The sequence below is a fragment of the Corapipo altera genome, unplaced genomic scaffold (genome assembly GCF_003945725.1).
Source record: "Corapipo altera isolate COAL_440 unplaced genomic scaffold, ASM394572v1 96, whole genome shotgun sequence".
Taxonomy (NCBI): Eukaryota; Metazoa; Chordata; class Aves; order Passeriformes; family Pipridae; genus Corapipo; species Corapipo altera.
This window is the reverse complement of record NW_020884962.1, coordinates 1,403,650-1,424,954: the sequence shown is the minus strand read 5'-3', so window position 1 is coordinate 1,424,954 and position 21,305 is coordinate 1,403,650. Positions and strand designations below refer to the sequence as shown.

General features: G+C 49.2%; 1 protein-coding gene across 1 annotated transcript in view; it reads left to right on the top strand.

The window, feature by feature from the left end:
* The window catches only part of DAZAP1 (DAZ associated protein 1), a 22,043-nt gene extending 2,645 nt beyond the window's left edge, over positions 1–19,398 (top strand). Inside the window, exons 2-12 of the mRNA XM_027664196.1 lie at positions 1,307–1,347; positions 1,774–1,940; positions 2,262–2,327; positions 2,911–3,021; positions 5,249–5,297; positions 9,616–9,698; positions 12,904–13,057; positions 14,277–14,306; positions 14,737–14,877; positions 15,690–15,872; positions 18,421–19,398. Of these exons, the coding sequence (XP_027519997.1) occupies positions 1,827–1,940; positions 2,262–2,327; positions 2,911–3,021; positions 5,249–5,297; positions 9,616–9,698; positions 12,904–13,057; positions 14,277–14,306; positions 14,737–14,877; positions 15,690–15,872; positions 18,421–18,593 (1,104 nt within the window). The 5' untranslated portion in view covers positions 1,307–1,347; positions 1,774–1,826 and the 3' untranslated portion in view covers positions 18,594–19,398. The remainder of the gene's footprint in view (positions 1–1,306; positions 1,348–1,773; positions 1,941–2,261; positions 2,328–2,910; positions 3,022–5,248; positions 5,298–9,615; positions 9,699–12,903; positions 13,058–14,276; positions 14,307–14,736; positions 14,878–15,689; positions 15,873–18,420) is intronic.
* The last annotated feature ends 1,907 nt before the right edge of the window (positions 19,399–21,305 follow it).

The following is a 21,305-nucleotide window of genomic DNA, read 5'->3' as shown; positions in this document are numbered from 1 at the left end:
CGGTGTCTGCCCTGACACTGAGGGCTGTATTTCCTTTGCATGTCACCAGCTCAGTTGTTTTCTGGCTGCTCAAGGAGACGCTTTGATCAGCTCTTAACAGTTGGTCTGGTTTTTTTTGAAAGACAAGACTTGTGTCACGTCTCAGCCACTGACTTAGGAACAGAGTTTGCCCTGATGGGACAAGGCTCGTGGGTGCTGTGCAGTATTGAATTTAGTCCCTTGGCTGGTGCAGAAGGGTCGTGACGTGATGTCACATCACAGAAGTGAATCAGAGTGGAAGGGGCTGTCAGGGAGCTGCCCTGCTCAGCAGGACCTTTGAGTTGCCAGGCTTTCAGTGCCCTGGTGCTCCCAGTGCACCTGCAGCTCTGGCTGGGGTGCCTGGGCTCTCACTGCCATTACCTGCTCCTGAAAAGGGCAGGTGAGAGGAACTTTAATTGGTTTTGTTAGGAGGAATCCCACCCTGTTCCTGAGAACATTGTCCAAACCCTCCTGGAGCTCTGGCAGCCCTGGGGCTGTGCCCACTGCCCTGGGCAGCCTGGTCAGTGTCCCACCCCCCTCTGGGGCAAGAACCTTTCCCTGAGATCCATCCCAAACCCTCCTGACACAACTCCAGCCCTTCCCTCGGGTCCTGTCCCTGCTCACAGAGAGCAGAGAGTGGAGCTGCAGACCCCCATGAGAGGCTTGCTTTGTTTGAGTTGGTGCTTCATGCAGAAAGGGCTGAGTGTTGAGGTGGCTGTAACCAACCTTTAATTACAGAGTAAATGACTTTGTGGAAGTTTTGTCACACCCAGAAGTTGATAAAGAGGTGCAGAGCTGGCAGGGAGCTCCTCTGAGCACTTACCCAGGCACTTGGGCATGCTGTGACATGAAACCCTGCAGATTTGGGTGCTCTTTGCAGAAGATGAGTTGTTTCAGTTTTAAGCAGTTTGGTTTGGGGTTTAGCCATGGCTTTCTCATCTACTTGGCCATATCTCCAACTGGATTATCCAAAGGTTTCCCAACGAGTGGCTGGATTAGCCCTGCTCTGTTATTCAGGACCTGCCACACAGGTTTGTCTCTGTCTCAGGCCTGAGCTTGGCACCTGTACTTTTGCTTTCCCTCCAGTGGCAGGGGCTGGCAGACAGCAGTGGCTGAGGGTTTGTGGGTGAGGAGCAGGAATGGAGGGAGGGTTTGGTTTAACCAGCGGGCTCTGGTGTGGTGCTGGAGGCCTGGGTACCCCCAGAGCTCTCCAGGGTAACCAGCTCGGGCCTGAAATAAGATGTAGGATCTGATGTATCCCCTAAACCTGCCTGTGCTTCATTTGCAGGAAGCTGTTTGTGGGTGGCCTGGACTGGAGCACGACACAAGGTGAGGGACGTGTGCTGCAGGCCTTGGGCCCTTGTGGGCAGCCCAGTGCAGAGCTTTGAACAGGCACTGGGAACACTGGGCTGAGACTCTCCTGCTCCTCTCTGCTGATTAATAAACCTCTCTGCAGAGAGAGCTCAGCTGTGTGTTAATACTTCTGGGGTTATATTTTCTGTCAGTGTTTGGTGCTGGAGGTTTTGTCAACTCAACCATTTTTACCATCATTTTCCTGTGGTACTGTTTTCCATTTGTATGAGTGGAAACAAACTGTTATTTAGCCTTGGTTTACAGGAAGTAAAATGTGATCATTTTCAAAAGATGAGTTGAAGTCGTTTCACTGTTTGCTTCTCTGTTGGCTCATAATTGCAGACACAGTCTGGTGCTGTCAGTATCTGATTCTGTTTAATATTTGCTTTTTCCCTTTAACAGAAACTCTTCGTAGCTACTTCTCCCAGTATGGAGAAGTTGTAGACTGTGTAATAATGAAAGACAAAACAACAAATCAATCTCGAGGATTTGGATTTGTCAAATTTAAAGATCCCAACTGTGTGGGAACAGTGCTGGCCAGCAGACCTCACACGTTAGATGGCCGAAATGTAAGTTGCTTTTGTGTGGGGGTTTTTTGGGGTTTTTTTTTTCTGCTCCAGATCCAAAGATTTGCTTTAAATTCTGGCTCCTCATTTGCAGACTGGAGAGTGTCCAAGTCACCTGGTTGTTGGTTTAAGTTGATTTGTTGGAAGGCAGCTCTAACTCAGTGGTTTGTGTGACCATGGCTTTGTGCTGAGGAGCTGGGTGTCAGCAGTGCTGGGTGTCAGCAGTGCTGGGTGTCAGCAGTGCTGGCTTCAGCTGCCACAAACAGTAACTTTTAGAGCAAAATTCTGCATGCTGAGGTCTGACCAAACTGGAACTTCTTCCAGATTGATCCAAAGCCATGTACACCTCGGGGGATGCAGCCAGAACGGACACGACCGAAGGAAGGATGGGTAAGGAAAGATCCTTGTGTACCCTGCCTGTTGTCCAAGTTCTGGCTTAGCTTCTAGCAGTTGAGTTGAATTCCCTTGGATTATATCTGTGTTCTAAAGGCAGAAGTCAGTGTGCAGGCCTCGAGTGTAAATTTATTTCTGAAAAATGTCTTTCGCTTGGATTTCCGTGGGCAGGCTCGAGGTGCAGGGCAGTGTTCACGAGCACTGGTGTCAGTCTGGGTGTGGTGTTTCTTAAGCTCTTAGTGCTGCTTTTAGTGAGTTCTTCACTTGGGAGCAGTGGCTGGAAGGGCCCTCGCAGGGCTGATACTGTTCCAGCCCACTCCACACCCTGCAGCTTCATCAGATGTCAGTGTAGAATGAGTAAATGGCCTCAGAACACAGGCCCTGGATTTCTGGTCCTCTGAGGACCAGGGAACACTGAACCTCTGAGCTCGGAACGTGCTTTGCCTTCAGGACTGGGAGACTTCAAGGCTGGAGCTCTCCCCTCAGCCTGCCAGAGCCCATTGGTGGTGGGGCAGTGGGAAATTACAGAGGCAGCCGACTTGATTGTCCTTCTGACTGAATCTTTCCCTCCTTGATTTAGCAGAAAGGATCCAGGAGCGATAACAATAAATCCAATAAGATTTTTGTTGGTGGGATTCCTCATAACTGTGGCGAGACAGAGCTCAGGGAATACTTCAAGAAGTTCGGAGTGGTGAGTCACTGGGGGGGAAGGGGCTTCCCCTCCTGCTGCCTCCCCTCAGGGTTCCTCAGGCTGGCAAATTTGGGGGGAAATTTGGACAAACTGCTGCAGGGGCACCTGAAGAGTTTTGTGGTGAATGCTGATGGTCTGGAAATGGCTCTTGGCAGAACCCACTGCTCGGGTGGAATTCACTGTGCTGCTTCTGTCTCCTTGCTTCAGTCTACCTGGGACAATATTCTGTCCCTTCCTCCAAAAACCCCCAGGTTGAGGGAGCTTAAGAATGATTATTTTTTCCTCTTTCCCATCGATACATTACAGCTGGGCAGTTTAAAGTGTCTGTTGATATATTGTTCTGGGAACAGCGAGTACCTCAGTGGGCTGAATTACAAACTCCTGGTCTTTGTGGCACACACAGGTTAAATTTGAGTCTCCTGCCCTTGTTTTGGGAGCAGTAGCTGCTTTAAATCACCACCTGGAATCAGCTGAGTTCTGGTGTCTCTGGAACCTCCATCTGAGACAAACTGCTACTCATGTTATACAGCTTTTAATTCAGTTTGTAACCTCAGACTGAAATTACTGTTTCTTCTGATTTGTGTGGGGATTTTCTCTATTTAGTTTTAATTCCCATTTATCCCCGGTCTCACTGCCCCTTTAGCATGATAAACCATTGAATTAAATAATTCAGCTGTGAATAAGTCTGAGGAAGTTAAAGATTGCCTGAGGTAAATTCAGGACTGTGCCAGTGGACATGAACTTGTCACCTTTGAGTGGCATTTAGTGTGGGTTTTTTATGCTTAAATCACTTTTCTCTGGGATTTCTTAGTGGCAGCAAAGGATTTGTAGAGAAACAAGTTTGTCATCAGTCAGTCATTTATCAGCCATATTTAAAGTTCCATTGAGATAATTTATTTAAAACTCAACAAGCAGTGGCTAACAACTGTTTCTTTAGCTTGAAAGGCTGCAGTAGACCCCTAATAAAAGCAGGGAGCACGTTCCACAGCTGTGGAATGTAGTTTCTAAAGGCTCTTCCTCACAGACTTGGCTTTCCAGCTGTGCCCTGGCTGCTGGGGAGATTGAGGGTATGTCCTGCGAGTGTAGAAGGCAACAGCCACAACTGTGAGTGCCTTGGAAAGTAAGTAGCAGCACTTTACTCATAGCATAGATATCAGAAACTCCTCCTCCTGCAGTTGTAACGAGTTCCTCTGGAGCAGTGGAGCCTCACAAATGTTTTGTGGCCACAGACACTGATTTGTAGCCATGGTGGTTGCTGGGTAATTAAGGCCATGGTGATCCAAATGGATCAGAGAGGGGAAAAATCTGGCACTGCCCCGTGGCACAATCCCCACGTGGGGCCCAGTCCCAGTAGGGTACAGTCAAGGGAGTGTACATGGTCCAGTAACTCAGGTGTTTTCTAGCTGTAAATAAAAGGCAAAATTGTGTCAGAATGTTAAGCTAACTCAGGGGATTCTAGTAAAAATACCCTAAGATTGCCTTGAAGGTGTGATTCCATAAGATCACATCCATTCTGTGACCACTTTTCGGCACCTGAGAAATTCCAGAGCGGTTCCTTCCAGCTGTTTTAATGTTGCCTTTGACATAAATGTTCCACCTCTGGTTTTGTTTAAATTGTAGCTCACAGTGGTGTTTATTCTGAGAAAAACAGTCTTGAAGCCCTTGAAAGGCAATTTTTCCATTTTTTTCTTTTTTTTTTTAAGCTAAACCCAGACTGTTCCTGCTCATCCAGAGCTTGGAGGGGGTTTGTAAAGCTGTTTAAAGCATCACTTTGACTGGTGCTCTGGGCCACAGTGGTTCCTTCAGAGCACTAAATGTGTTTGGAGCTCAAGCTGATCTTCATGGTGAGAGTGAAAGTGGCTAAAAATGGGAAAAGTCATCTTCTAAGGAGCTACACTGATGAGCTCTTCTAAAACAAACCTTTGGGGTGTTTTATGGGCTGTGGTGAGGGTACAAACAGTGTAATGGCCTTAATGGTGGATTAAAATGTTAAGTGTGATGAGACAGTACAGCAGCTTTTGGGATGGATGGATGGATGGGTGGGTGGGTGAACTGAGGCTTTCTAAACTCCCAGGAAGAGCAATATTCCTGGTTTTTGTGCTGTGCCTGGGATTGGTGGCTGCAGCTGAGTTGTGCTGTGTGGGTAGAGAGCAGGGGCCAGCCTGTGGTGACTGTTCCAAGCCTCCCCTGGTAGCACAGTGAGTAGAATTTCCCTCCTCTCTTCCAGGTCACTGAAGTTGTAATGATCTACGACGCAGAGAAACAGAGGCCCCGAGGTAAAGGCTGATCTAGTTTGTCCTTGAAATTTCTTCATGCTCTCCTATAGTCAGATGGCAAACTATTTCACACCATCAGAAAAGGTAGATTTTTTTTTTTTTTTCTCTCTTATGTTGCCTCAGGAAAAAGAATAATTCACTGGGCAAACATCACTTCAAGTCTAGACTCTTCATCTCTGGCTTCACTGGGGTCTGTGCATTTCAACTCAGACGTGTCATGCTCATTTATGGGGGTTGTTTTTTGAGATGAAATGAAATTTGATTCTCAAGCCACTTCTGTGGCTGAAGGTACTTTTGGAGGGGAAAAAAAAAAAAAAAAAAAGGCAGATTTTCCTCCTATTGCACATGAAAGGTATGTTGGGTCTGTAAGTGCATGGGGAGTGCTCCAGCCAGAGCACGAGACAGGACAGAATCCATCCATCATCTGCTTTTTGTTTTGGTTAAATGGCTTCACCTCAAATTAAAGCAAAACACTCCTTAAACTGCACAGAATCATTCTGAAATACGTACATATATTATTTTTTTTTTTGATTGGGATGTACAATCCCTGTATGCCAGGCTGCTTTTTGAGAGGGGGAAAAGCCAAGATCGTGGAAGGGTCACTAGATATTGAATCAGGTTGGGAACCTCTGGTCAAAATACGAAGCAAGTTCCACGTCACCCACGTCCCATTGCATCCACCATCAGTTTGCCAAGGAAGAGCCAATCCTTTAGCTTTGCTCCCACCCTGTAGCATGTTGGACATGCTAGAGAATAGTTTGCCATCTGAACTTTTCATTTCTCTTCTGCCTCATTATTAAGAAATATATCCTTCACTTCATATTTATTAAGCTGTTAAGTCTTAGTTTTATTTTTAATTTAGACATACATCCTTAGTGACATATTTAAGTGTTTCATAGTAAAGTATGGTAATGTTAAGTAAGTTCTTTTTTTGTTTCTTTTCTCTCTGTGAATTGTTTGACTGTGATTAACGATATCTCTTTAGATTTCTTCTCTCTAGGTGATAATTTATCACAGAGGTACAGGCCAGTTCCGCAGTCAGAGGAGGGACGGGCTTTGTCTTTTATTGGAGTGTAAACGAAGTTTCAATATATTTGTTTTTTTTGTTTTCTTGCTTTAGCTATCCTAATCTTCTTTCAACAGATACCTTTGAATTAAGCAGCACATAAATCCATCTATTTCAGTGCTCTAGAGCAGCTGGTTTTGGATAGAGGAGACAAAGACACGGGCATCCCAGTGTGATTTGGGGCTGGAGTTCTGAAACATTTCAGTGATTATTGTATCATCTCTACCTTTGTAATATTTAATCCCAGCCTTGCAGCCTCTGAGCAAAAGGTACTAAAACATCATGCCTGGTCTGGATTAATCCTGCCTCAATTAATGGCTTCTCTGCTTAAAGCTCTACTAAAAAAAAAAACAGGGAAAGGAGGGCTTAGGGTAAAGCACAAGCTCCAGGTGGGTGGTGAAGGTGGGAGAACAGGTCTGTCTCCATCCACGTGTTCTGCAGAAAACTTTCCCCCTTAATTCATCTGACTTCTTAAACACTCCTTGAATCCTCTTGCCCTGCCTTTCACTTTTGTGCTGTTGCATTCTTTTTTTAGTGTGGTAACCAACAGTCATCTCCCCAAATGGCCTTGTCAGTCCCTGGAGGGGGGGGGTGGTGAGGAAAAATCCCCTCTAGTTTGTGCTGGGTTTTCCTGGCAGTGCCTCCCAGAACACGATTTCTCTTGCCTTGCCTTTCTCACCTGTGTTCTCTTGCTGCTCTGTCCCCTTCTCCTTCTAACACAATGCCTAAATGACTGTATTTATGAAACCCCAAAGGCCAATTCAGTGCCATCTCTCCTTGTACCCTTCTCAGTTTTGCCTTCTGCCATTAACTTTGCCCACCCTTCCTTTGGAAGTGCACGTCATTTTACTGGTTTTCTGGCAGGAGGGGGGAGAATGATCCCTGTTCTTATCCCTGTAGCATCCAGCTGCCTCCAGCCCCTCAGGAGAGCCCTGGGACCCAGAGTCTCGGGTGGTGCCCTGGAGGAGCTGATGGTGTCACACCCCCACGTCATCCCTGCTGCCTCTCAGTGCTGCCTGTTCCTGCCAGCTCTGCTGCCAGCTCTGCTCCAGACCCTTCCCCGAGCCCCACGCCCAGGCAGCCGTGTCTCACCTCTGACCAGCAGAGCGGCTTTGCTGCGGTCTCTGCTTCTCCTGCCTTCTGTTCTTGGCCAAAGCAGCAGCTGGAAGGGACTGACAGGGCCTCGCTGTGTTCCTTCTCCTCTTCCCTTGGCTGCAACGAGCCCCAGCGCTCTGGGCTGGTCCTCTTGGAGTCCTGCTCGGTGCAGATTGTTTCTCCAGCCTTTGACAATGTCCTGTCCTTCAGAAACTAAAGCTGTGGATGGTGGGTTTCATCACTTCTCTATTTAAAACTTCACCTTGGAATTTTACTGTTTTACTCTGAATTCTTCACTGTTCCCGATCTTGTGGTGTTTGACCCCTTTAAATCCCCTTTTTTGGTTTCTTTACTGGCTTCCTCAGTGACCTCTTACTCTCCTTCTTCCTCCCCCTCCAGCCCCATCTCACAATCTATTCCTGTCCTTCAGTCTTGGAATCAAGTTAACCCACAGCCTTCAGACATAGATGGAATCCATCGTTTCTCTTTCCCGTCTCTTTTTAGACTAAAGGCTGGAACACTAAACACGTGATTTAAACACAAATACTTTTCCTCTGGCTCCAACACTCGGATTTCTGGTTAACTCAGACAAATATATTGTGATGAAATGCTGCTCTCAGCTTGGAGGCTGCTTTCATCACAGCTCCACTAAACTTCGTTTATACTGCCAGTCTCTTGTGTGTGGGAAATGCCAAGTTTTTTCCTTTTTATTTTCAGTTTATTTTAGTGATGTCTTTTGCTCTTGTTGCTGACAGCAGAATTTGACCTGCTGGAATCTATTTTGGCCTGTATCTTTGTGTATTTTTATATATATATATATAAACTTTCTCTACACTAGGCCTCTTTGGGCTTACCCAACGCAGTTGGATAAGCGTGGAGAGACATTCCTGTGCTAGACCCTGTATTCTGTAACGCTTTAGAGCAAGATTTGGCTGCTGTCAGCACTAGCTGCAAAGCAAAACGCAAACCAAGGGGGAGATCTTGGGTTTCAGAAAAGCAGAACCGCATCCATGTTCCATTCGCTTCCGACGCCGCGCCTCGGGTTTCCTTTCTAATTTTTTACTGCTCTCCCCGTAGCTAATCCAAAGAATGGCACAGTTCCTGTTCTGCATGTGTGTCCCTCCCTGCCCTGGGGCCGGGCTGTCCCCGCTGGGTGATGGCATGGCCTGGCATGGCCGTGTCCTGGGGCATTAACCACGATTTTGCCACTCTCTCGGCTGCACCAGCGGCTACAACCTACGTGCAGTGGTTCTCAGAGGGACCCCAAGGAGGGGCCGGTCCTGGGGCTCTGCCTCCTTTCCAGAGCCTCCTCCAGGCTTCAAAAGCTGCTGGATCCAGCTGAGCTGCCACCAGCGAGGGCTGTGGTCAGGGGAAAGGGAACGAGCCACCCGTGGGGAGCTGCAGCACTTGGGGGGGCAAAAAGGGCTGAAAAGTGTCGTGTAGATTTCCAAGAGAAAAATAGCAGGAAATACAAGAAATAAAATAGATTAAAGACGTGGCAGCGATGCCACATCCTGTATAAGCAACACCCTACAGGGGTTGCTGTGCTGGGAAGGAGTAACACCTGTTCTGTGCTTTTTCCGAGGTGTGGAGAACTTGAGAACCTCTGATGTAGGTTGTTAGTTTCTGAAGCTTCTCATTCATCCATGGAGTGGTAAAATTTTCCATGCTTTAACAGCTACATTTCAAAACCAACTTTCTTATTTTCCACGGAAAAATAACTGGAAGCTGGGCTAAGGGATGGGAGGAAGTTGCTTTGCAGCTTTGGGGAACAGGGGTAAGACAGGTTTTCCTTGGGAAACTAGGCTGAGCAAGGAGGAGCAGCAAAGTTGCTTGACTTTAACCTGCTGTCCCACAAGTATTTTGGTTTTAGCACTTTTTTTTCCATTTCCTGGTAGGTGGGTGAGGAATAAAATCAAATTAAAAGCCGGTTAACGAGCTCAGTTTGAAGTTGCATGTGTGAACCCACGGCAAGGCACTAATTGCCTCACGACAGGAAGTATCCATTGCAATTTTGGCAGAGTTTTTGGCAATTGAACACAAGTGTCGTTATCTGAAACCCCTGCTTGAACCCTTGGTCTGCCCCTAATACTGTTCATCATCCTGTTTTGTGTCACAACACCCTGCTACCTTGATTCACTCTTCGTCGTTGGCTAGGTTTTGGATTTATTACTTTCGAGGACGAACAATCAGTGGACCAGGCTGTCAACATGCATTTTCACGACATCATGGGCAAAAAAGTGTGTAGTTGTAGTTTTATTTTACCTTAAGAAAGAACCAAGTCTTGGGCAACGAGCGATTTCACTGGGGAGTGAAACTCAATCCTTGGCCCGGGTGGGAGAGCACGGAAGTCCAAATTCAAGGCTTTATCCATGAAGGTGGGGAAAGTCTGAGTTTGCAGGAAGGGGGGTGAGAAGGGCAGCTGGGGGGCTCAGCCTGAGGAAGGGAGGGCTTGGATTCAGCCTGAGGGCTCAGGCTGTGGGCTCTGCTGGTCGGGGTGAGGCCTTGTGTGTACAGACCTGGGGTTCTCTGGCAGAGCAGAGTGCTGGGATGAGCTGTGCTCACTGCCTTCAGCTCCAGCCCTGCTGTGGGGCAAGGAGAGAAATCTCTGATCTCCAGCTGTCTGAAAACCAGAATCCCAGTGAAATCCGAGTTGTTCAAGGCTTGGTTTAAGATACCACTCCTTCAGATGTAACTCGATGCTGAAATTTTGAGGTGGTGTGAGACAATCTGCTTTATATAATCTTAAACTTAAAAAGAAAAAGGGAAAAAAAAACATCCTGAAGGATTGGTTTTTTAAAAAATTGGGTCACTTACTGTGAAACTTTGATACCAACCCACGTACTCTATATAGTATTTAACCACAATGCAGTTAAGTGACCTCTGGTTGTTTCATCTTCATACTGTGTTGTCAGCAAACGGGCGTTGGATAGGGAGGAATTTTTTAGGCTCCTTTGATGTTACTCAGCAAGGAACATGCTTCTACCTGTGGAAAAAAAAAAAACCCTAAAAGCAAAGTAAATTGTTGCAGGACACCCAGGTTTTAGAGAGAGAAAAGAGGAACTTAAAGGAAAACGAACCACGGGAAATTCTGGTAAATTGAAGTCCTTGCAGCTTTAAGGCAGATCCAGGTTTTAAAGTAAATGTTAAAACTGATAAACTTAGAGTGAGGAGATTCAAGAAGATTTTTACATTCCTTAAATTATTGCATTGTATGATTTTTTTTCTTTATTGTCTTTAAAGTCTTTTGTGTGCTATTTGATAAGCATTTCCTTACCTAGCAGGGGAAATATTCTGCATATCAGTGGAGTTCTGGTTAATTATGCAGTAAATAATGCCTTTAATTCCTATGAACTTGTTCTGGGGGTGAGGGGTGGGTGATTTCCTGACAGTGGAAACAAAGGAATGTGCTGGTGTGATCCAGAACATCAGGGCCTGTTCTTGGCTCCTGGTGTTTTCCACAGCAGATCCCACTGGTATGTGTGTGAATTACCTGGATCCCCTGGTCTGCCCTTGGAATTGCCTTCAGTGAGCAAAGCAGCAGATACAATGGGAACAAAGGGAACACATCCCTGAGGTTCTGGGAGAGGCTGGAGAGCCCAGAGTGAGCCTCCAGATGTCACCTCGTGCTGCTGCCTTTGGGACATGCTCTGGGTGCTTCCCAAACAAACCCAATTCCAAATGGAAAGAATCTGGGTTTCCCCTTTTTTTCCCCCCTTCCAACGACACACAGAGCAGAATTCAGGGATTTTCAGCTCAGAGCAGTGGAGCTGCCTCAGTTCTTGGGCTAACCTGGGCTTTAGGCAGGTGTGGAATTTGCCCCTCCCTGTTCACAGGGAATTTTCAGTCCTCAGTTTGGCAGTTCCCCGCTTCAAAATGTGCACTGAAAAATTAATGGGATTCTTCCACGAGGATTAATGAGCTGCAGATCCCCTGCTCTCCTCCACTGCCTAATCATGCCTGCTTTAAAAATGGTATCTCTGTCTTTTTTTGGTAATTAAAAAGGTATTGCTGAAATGAATCCATATGTTGTTGAAAGATGGGGGGGGGGGGGGAATTAAAATTGCAAGAAGGCCTCTGCTTTTGTAAGCAATAACCGAATTCCCTCAAGGCAAATGTGTTAAGACTCATTAATTTGAGTCCTTTGAAAAATTCCCCTGGTTCCTCTCTGGAAGGGCCTTGAGCTGACAGAGATTTGGTTACTGTCATGTCTCATGTCCTTGGGGCATCGGCGGGGGGGGCACGGGGGGCTTTGTCCTTGCCTTGTGCCTGTTTCCTGTTTGTTCTCCGACATGAATGGCTTTTAAGACATGGCAGGAAGAATTCTGAATACTTTATTTTCCATACTACTCAGGGCCCATTGATGATTGAGATTTATTTTCTTTGTACTCTGGCACCCATTAAAATTAATCATGAAATGGAAAAAAAAAAAAAAAAAAAGCCTCGAATCCAGCGAGTGCTGAGAGGGTTTCATTAAACCAGGGCTGGATTTTTATTTTTTTCTTTTTTTTTTGAGAGGTTTATGTTGAATGTGCAGCTTATTTTAAGTAGGTCAAATGCACTTATTCTGTGGCTGGGAACACTAGGATGTTTTATCTTGGAATAAAATAAGTTAAGCACTGTGGCTTACTAATTTTTAAAACAGGAGGGGTTTTGTCACTGACTTAACACAGTATGAAGATTTGCTTCTTATTGACTCAACTGTCCATTTTTATTACTTGCATGTTTGTTTACTTTTTTGTTAGATGTAATGTAAGATTCTCTTATCACATCCATTCCCTCTGACATTGTTTGAGTTAATTGAGATTCTTTAAGCGTTAGCCTGGGGAAGGTAAGTCTTTATCTTCCATTAGACATTTAAATAAAATCTTAAGTTTAAAAAAAAAAAAAAAGAAAACAACATTTAAAAAAAAAAAATCAATCAAAAATGTGTGTTTCTCAGGTATGAGCTGAAATTGCCATTAGCTGGGGTGGGTTAAACTGTCACTTCCAAATGAACCCCAAATGTGTTTGGTTAAAGCATTAGTACCCTTTTTCAGAGCGGCCTCTTCACTCAAAATTCTGGTTTTTTAACTGAAAACGTTGTCCCTGTGACTCCTGCCTTGACCATCAAATCAGCCTGTCCTGAACGAAGATTCTGCTGTTGTCAGTGCAGAGCTGCTGTAAGAGGGTACTGCTGTTTTAAGATTAAAGCCAATGACACTCAAGTGATTTGTAGGATGTTTTTCTCGGAATCCCTGGACAGTAGGACTTGTAATGTCTTACCATCACCTACACTGTACCTGAGAAACATTGTAAATTACCGGCCTTAAGTTTAGTAATTAAGTACTTAGACGTAAGCCATAAGATGCTAAGTGTAGTCGTAAGTGTAACTGCGGGTGTGTGTGAGGGGTCGGGGGGCTCCGGGCCCCCCCGGCCCCCCTGACCCCGCCCCTGTTTGTTTAGGTGGAGGTGAAACGTGCCGAGCCTCGGGACAGCAAGAGCCAGACTCCGGGGCCGCCGGGGGCCAGCCAGTGGGGGAGCAGGATCATGCCAAGCGCTGCCAACGGCTGGGCAGGGCAGCCCCCTCCGACCTGGCAGCAGGGATACGGCCCACAAGGTACCGCCCGCCCGCCACGGCCACCCTGCTTCCCAAAAAACCCGCTCCACAGGGCAGGGGGGTCTGGCACCTGTCCCAGGTGTCCTCCAGCTGTTCCCTTTGGATCTGCCTCCCCCTGCCTCGGGGTGACTCGAAGAAGCTGTGGAGGAGGCTCCAGGTGTGGCTCCAGGTGCAGGAGCGAGGCCTGTGTGAGACCCCGGTGACAAACCGGGTTAAATACGGCTCTCTCAGGGATGAGGCAGTTCCAGAGGAAGTTATAAGGAAGGTTTGAAAGGGATGAGGGGAAAACAGATGGTCTTGTCTTTGGATTTAATTGCTTAATGTAGCCTGGAAAAGCACCAGGCAGCTCTGGGGCTGGTGGTGCAGGAGCTCTTGCTGCAGCTCAGGAACCCCCCGGGCCGAGGAGCGCGGTTGGGTTTGATGGCTGCTCACCCCACGGGGTTCTGAAGGCAGGATGAACACGCTGAGTTCACCCAAAGACAGTTTTGATAACTCTGGAGAAGTGCAGCGGGGTAATTGAGTTGCTGTGAGAGATGAGCAGTGTTCACCTGGGGGCTGGAGGGAGCGTGGCTGCTCCATCCCCGCTCTGGTGGGGGTGGCAGCACAGGGAGGGCTCGTTTCCCCACGGTGCTGATTAGCTGGGAAGCTGCAGCTGAGGGCTGACACTGTGCACAGATGTGCTGATCTGCAACTGGAGAAACTCCATCATTTTCCAGGGGGTGATTAGTCGGGAAAATGATACCTGATCTCCTGGAAAGATTAATGGCAGGCACAGGCACATTTATCCTTCAGTCTCAGAGCTGCAGCGGGTGGGGAAGGCTTTTTTATGGTTCAGAAACTTCAAAAACAACTCAGATAAACGTGGTGGTAAATTAAAAATCCTTTGGATGTTTGGTCTGCTGGGATTCTCCAGGATTTTGGTCTTTATAGTGCTATGGATTGGTGCACTTGGTACGTGGCAGCCCTCGAATGCTCCATCTGATTTGGGTTTGGGGACTGCTGTCTCTTCTGCGTGTTGTCTGAATGGTTCAGAGTCTTTCCAGAATGGTGTATTCAGAAATAGGCCCAGAATATTTCTTGGACCCTAAAAATAGACGTGTGAGGGACACTGGGAGGATACCCAGTCTATCCCAGAGCCGGATCCCTGCTCTTGCATCATCCCTGCTCCAGAGTGGGCAGCTTCAGCGATGGCTAAGGCTCCTTTTTTGTTCTGTTGTAGGGATGTGGGTGCCAGCTGGACAGGCAATTGGTAAGTACATTACATGGGACCAATCCTGACAGAAAAAATCCTCCTGAGTGCGGGCACAGCTTCTTTGAGCATTCACAGTGATCTGTGGGTTTCTGTAGGATTTAACCTACATTTAAAAGCTTGATTGAATTTGTCCTGGAAGAACGAAGGGGAAGACAGTGGATTCTTAACAGCTCAGTAATGGGAGCTGACACACATCCTGCTGCTCCAGCCACATTAATTTGTTATCAAGGGATTACATGCTAAACTGCAATTATTTACAGTGGGGATACTTGGAGGACAAATATTTCCCAAAGAAAGGATTCATAGAAGGCTGAGCCTGCGTTTGAGATCCATCCAACAGCCTTACCCCATCTAGAGGAAGCTGACTCCAGCAGCAGCTCCTCAGTATTGATCTGCTTCATTTTTTGGGTTTCTCTTTGTTTTCCAGGTGGATATGGACCCCCTCCTCCGGGCAGAGGAGCTCCTCCCCCTCCACCTCCATTTACCTCATACATAGTCTCCACACCTCCCGGGGGATTCCCACCTCCACAAGGATTTCCACAGGGCTATGGCACCCCTCCACCATTTAGTAAGTGACCCTCAGGAGCTGGAGCACATCCAGCACCAAATTCAGCTTTTGCTCATCTTCCCCTGGACTTGGATTTTCCCCCTGTGTTTCACCTATCCTTAACTGTTTTCTATTCTGAGCTATAATTAACTATATCCTTATTTTTGCTGGTGAGTTGAATTTTTTTTTTCTTGGATGCAGTAATGATTTATAGTCTCTGGTTTAAGTCTGTGTTGCTGAACAAATTTAGATGTATTTTGTACCCTTGTTACAGCACCTGAGAGAAAACTTAGAGCTCACTGCTCATGGCCAGACAGAGATTTTTGGAGGAGCTTAAGGAATTAAGGTCACAACTGGCATTGGAAATACAAATAGGATTTTAGCATCTACCCTCTTCAGGCCATCTTTTCAAAAGTCTGGTCACAAACCTGGTTTAAAGAAGGTGGAAAGTAGCCCCCAGTTATCTGGAGTAGCAGATAGCACCACGTTATCCTCCCGAGATCCTGGACAATACAGCTTCCTCCTCATTCCTCATGTGTGTGTGAGCACAGAGCTGGGTCCCCAGTTCTGCTTTCTCCCTCCCTCTGTGCTGGTTGCTGCAGTCTCTGCCCTGGGGGGGACATTTTTCATACCTGTGGCAGGTAAGTTGTGGGGGTCTCTGAGCCGTGGTGGTTACCTGTGTAGAGGTGAATCACTGTACACCCAGTTTGGCTTTAATAGACTTAGGAATGGGGGTTTTTTTAAATTATATCATGCTCTAAAGCCAAACAGAACGTCGGGGTGGTGTTCACCTGAGTGTTTTCACATGTGTTTTGTACTTGCTCGTGTTCCAGGTTTTGGTTATGGTGCTCCACCTCCTCCACCTGACCAGTTTGCCCCCCCTGGGGTCCCTCCTCCACCTGCCACTCCAGGGGCAGCACCACTCGCTTTTCCTCCACCACCACCACCATCTCAGGCAACTCAGGACATGAGCAAACCCCCGACTGCTCAGCCAGAATTCCCTTACAGTCAGTTTGGTGAGTAACTGCTCAGGCTCCCTCCCCTTCCCTTGGCCTTGGGTAGGGAGTCAGTGCTGGGCACAGTTTGCCAACACTGAGGGCACTGCTCTGGGATGGGAACGCTCCCACCAGCTCAAGCCACCCTTAAATCATGCAATATTCAAGCCAGAGGGCTTTTTCTCAGTCAACTCTAAAATGTTGCTTGTGTGCTGTGAAATAATCTTCAGAGCCTTGTGCACTGCCAGGATGAATTCCTGGTTTCCACTCCCCCCCAAATCTGTGGGTAAAAGTTTTTACTCCAAGAGCTTCACAGAGCTCACGGTGAACTTTTTTTGTGTAACAGACTTTGAGATTGGAGAGCAGACTTCAAGAGTGAGAGCAGCATCGAGAGGCAGGCAGTGCAGGTGTAAGGATCCAAGCTGGTGTCTTTTCCTCCCTTTTCCCATTCCTTCCCCATCTCTCTGGAGGTGTAGCTCTGTAAAGCTTTGTTGTGCTCTGTAGATGACTTTCAGGTAGGTGATAGAAGACACTGAGGTAACAAGTTTTAAGCCAGGCAGACAGTACTACAAAAGATAAAATCTTGTAAAAATTGCTAGACAGGTGCTTGTGCTCCTGAGTAAAACTTCTGCTGCTGTTCCCCATGGAAGCTCAGAGGGAATTCTCATTCTCCTCTTGCTCTTCTCAGCCCTGTGCTCGAGCAGTGCTCTCCAAAGAGCTCTGCAGAGAACTCTCCAAAGAGCTCTGTACTGCTTTTTGGTTTTCTTTTCCTTTAAGGGATTGTAATTGGTCACTTTTACTTCTGAAGGGAATTTTTGCAAGCAGCAGCCCTGTGGATTCAGGCTGTTCCCTGCCTGAACACGTTCTCCATGTGGTAGTGCTGCCTCGTGTGAAGTGCCTGCAGAAACTGCACTGAGATAAACACTTCACAAAATCTATTTAAATAGATGCTATTCAAAGTCCCAGCAGTGTAAAGCAGACACTGAAGGAAGATGAGCCTTTCACATGTGTTTATAAAGCAGAATTTGTTCTCATGCTGAGGAATTTGAAACGTTTTTTCATTTGTTTGTTACAAACAGGGTTGGTTTTCATGGGTAGTTTTGCCCTCGTGACTCAAGGAAGTTTTTCTTGTCCTGCCAGAACTTGGCTCTCTGCAGACTCTTTAGGGGGGTGAGAGGCAAGAATGAGGCTCAGATGTGGGGGGTTTGTGTAAGGGCAGTACAGCTCCTCATGTTTGTGAGCTGGCTGGGTGAAAACCCCCCCCTGAACTGTGCCTGCCACTGTTCCCTGGCCAGGCTTTACCCTGGTAATGGATCCGGGCTCCTGAGCCAGACAGTGCAAGCACAGAGCTGGCAGAGGGATTGGAGCAGGGATCAGCAGCCAGGGGAGGAAAGCAACGTGCCCTGAGTGACTCTGCAGGTGTGTGGGGGGGTTTCCTTTGTGATAAACAGCGTGAGCCCAGGGGGAGCTGTGGTTTGCACCTCACAGCTCTGCCCTCGAGTGACAGTAACTCAGGGTTTGGTTTTTTCCACTCCCAGCGAACAGTTCAGCTGCAGTTCTGGGGCCCTGCTTGTCTGTGTCTAAACAAATGCCAGGGGAGCATGTGGGGCTCCCAGAGACTGTCAGAGCTGTGTTTTAGGCTTCATTAGTGGCAGCAAGTCCTGAGGGACAGGCAGAGCTTGAAACTGAGCTACTGAAGATGTGCTAAGAGACTTTGTTTGGGATTAAGAGAGTTAAACCTGCTCTAAGCCTGCTCAGAGAGAGGCAGCACTGCAGAAATGCACTTGGTAATTAGGAGCCTTAATACCATCCTTCAGAGCAGGGGCTGGCACTGATGCCAGGATTAAGAGTTGTATTTAATTGCAGGAATTTGAATTAAATTTCTCAATTTCTCGGTGTTCCTAATTTACATTTAGTTGTGTTTTGTGTTGGCAGCAGGAATTCTGCCCGGTCCTCCATCTGCATCCTGTTTTTTTTCCCTGTCCCCAGGTTCTGCTCACTCTGTGGTGTGGGTTATGTCACAGAGAGGTGGTGACAATGTCCCTGAGTTGGGCACAGTGTGGCAGGAGAGAAGTGCTGGGGGAGAACAAGAGGAATATTGACTCGGGGGTGCTTTGGCTGAAAGTGTAGTTGGGACACAGCAGCTGTCCAGGTTTGTGGGTGTCCAGCTGGTGAAGCAGAGTGTGGTAACTGCATGGTCAGTCTGAGGCACTCTGAGATTCCAGGGGACTCTTCCTGGCCACCCCTCTGCCTGTGCTGGACCTGGCAGCTTTTAGCCAGGAGAGAGCCCAGCCCAAAATGAAGCTGCCCAGAAGGAGTGACAGCCCCCCTGGGAGCCCCCTCGGTGTGACTGGAACTGCCAGCCTGGCTGGGATCACCCCAAAATGCAGCCCCCCCATTCCTGCACACCTGTCCCCTTCTCCTTTGTGCCCGTTCCCTCTGTGTGGAAGGTAAATCCCAGTGGGAACCCAGGGCAGCTGCTTCTCCGCGGGGTTGGGCCCGGAGAGGAGGGAGGGAGCGGAGTTTGCTGCTCCTGGCAGCTGATCCTGTGCCTTTCCCTTCTCCCCAGGGTATGGACAAGACTTGAGCGGGTTTGGACAAGGTTTCTCTGATCCCAGCCAGCAGCCCCCTCCCTACGGAGGCCCCTCGGTGCAGCCCTCCAGCGGCCCCCCAGCCGGAGGCAGCGGCTTCGGCCGGGGCCAGAACCACAACGTGCAAGGATTCCATCCCTACCGGCGCTAGCCTGGGCTGGCAATCAGGGAGTGCTGTCCACAGGGATCTCTGGGACCAGCTGAACCCCGGGATCCCAGACTTCTGAACTTGTGACAATCACATACTTGATGGAAGAAAAACCTAACAACAATTTTTTTTTGGGGGGGGGGGGGGGGGCAGATGGCTTCTGAAGGCAGAGCTGTGGGTGTTTGGACTGCAGTTTTTAAAGATTTTTTCCTTTCTCTAACCCATCAGCACAAATAAAGAAAATGTCACTGGTTCAAACTACAGGGTTTTAAAAATGTCTTCAGCTTTAATTCAAAACTTCAGGTTTCTTTTTTTTGAAATTATTTTTCCTGAGCCTTTGTTTTACCGTATATTGTAAACTTTTATGTTTAAAAGAAAAAAAAAAAATATATACATTTACAGATTGTGAAATTTTTAAGAGAAATTTTCTACTATGTATGCTGGCTTATTTTTTAATTTAAAACAGGGGTTTCGGGGGGGGGGGGGGGGGGGGGGGGGGGGAGGGCTCCAGCCCCTCCCTCCCTGCCCAGGGCAGCGCTGGGGCGGAGGGATCCGAAACTCTGGGAGTTGACAGAAATCTACTGAGTGTATTTTGCTGTTGTTGTGGGGGGGGGGGGGGGGGCGGGGCGGGGGGGGGGGCGGGACCCGTGGACACGCAGGGGCCCTGGTGGGTCTGGGCCTCCCTCGGGGTGCCGGGGGCTCCGCGGGGTGTAGATTTCCCTCAGGCAAAAGGTTTCGGTGCGTTGGGCACTGGAGTGCTGAGCCCTGGTTTGAATAAAGACAAGAACCTTTGGATTAGAAACACCAAGCCTGTCTCCATTTTTCTGGTTTGTTTTTTTTTTTTGCTTTTTCTTGTGAGTTCGGGTTTTCCTGAGAAATCCGTCGGCAGAGTCGCCTTCCCTGGGGGGTCACGGGCTGTGCCCTGTGCCCACCCCCCGGGGGGGGACACGGCTGTCCTTGGCTCCCACATGGATCACATCCCACCTGCTGAGGGGCTCTGGCCTGGATCAGATCCATCCTGGCCTGTCCCTCCATCGTCACTCACGTCTTGGTGGCAGTGGAAATGCTGCTCTTCACCCAGCCTCGAGGCTTCAAGGCACGGTGGCAAAATGGGCAATTTATGGATTGATCAGCTGACCTTCAGTGGCTGTAGCTTTGACCTGGCTCTTCTGGAGTGTCACCCCGGGGTTTGGCTCTGAAATGTGGGGTTGAGCCCCATGGGAAAGGGACTGGCAGAGGTGGGACTGGCCCTTGGCTGAGGTGAGAGTTCACATCAGACCCAAATCTCACCCACAGAACCTCCTCCAGGGGCTGTGTCTGTGCTCGTTAGTCCTCTCTGCTGTAATTAATCGCTGTTAATGAGGTGGCATTGCTCTGCACTCGTGCACTCTGGGACGTGGAGGTCGCTGGGTCGCTCTCAGAAGGGCTTGGATCTGTTCTGTGGTTTGTGTGGATCGTGCCAGTTCCTCCCCGTGGATGCTCCAGGCTCGGATCCTCGTGTCTCTGCTCCTCACTCCCTCACATCCAGAGCTCACGTGCTTGGAGCATCCCTGGAACAGGAGCTGCTCCAGTTGTGGTTTTGTGCAGGTGTCACTTCTGAGACCACCCGGACCCTCGGTGAGGTTTGGGCTGCGGGAAACACCGTGGAGAGGATACAGCCCAACAGCTCCAGGGATACACGGAATGGAGGGGACCTGACGTCTGCAAACTCTTCTGGCATAAAAGGGTTTGGATTCGGGTCCCCTTCTGCACAGAACTGGCTCTTCCAGGTTCCCGTGGGCCGTTGGATCTGCTGGAACCTCCCGGACCGGGGGACAAACCGGATCGACCGGGGCCGAGAGGAGCCTGTTGTGCTCAGCCACACCCGGCGTGTCCTCGGTTCAACCGGGAACAGCCACCGGCTCCGGGGGCAGGGCAGCGGGAGGGGAAGGTCCGTGGGTGAGGGATGGAGGTCCATAGGTGAAGAGGGAAAGTCTTTGGGTGAATGATGAAGGTCTGTGTGTGAGGGATAAAGGCCTGGGAGTGAAGGATGCAGGTCCATGGGTGAGGGACGAAGTCTGGGGGTGAGGGATGAAGTCTGGGGGTGAGGGATGGAGGTCCATGTGTGAGGGTGAAGGTCTGGGAGTAAAGGATGCAGGTCCATGGCTGAGGGATGAAGGTCTGGGGGTAAAGGATGCAGGTCCGTGGGTGAGGGATGGAGGTGGCTCCCGGCAGGTGCCGGTGCTCACACCTGCCCAGGTGTGTCTGCGAGGCACAGGTGACTGATGTGTCCCCCTGGTGTTCCACCTTGGGCCAGAGGCAAGGAGCGGTTCCACCGGGCCCTGAGCTCCGCCGGCACCGCGAGAAGCAGCTCCCGGGGTCCCCCCGCGGCCGCGGCCCCTTTAAGGGCACTGAGGGCGGAAGCGCCGCGCGCGCGGCTTCTGCCCTTCCCCGGCTCTCGCGAGATCCGCGAGGCGCCGCCCTTTCCGCGGAGCCCGGACAAGATGGTGGGTGTGGGGGACACCTGGAGGGGCCCATCCGCCGCCATCGGGGCCCGGCCGCGCCCGCCCGGGCCCCGACCTGCTCGGGGCTGCCCTGGGGGCCGGGGGTGGGCCCGGCGGGGGCGGGGGCTTGGCGACCTGCGCGCCCCGGGGAGCTCGGAGAGGCCCGCGGCCTTCCCGTGTGCGGGGCGGGGAACGCGGGCCCCGCCGGCCCTGACCCCCCTCCGGGACCCCC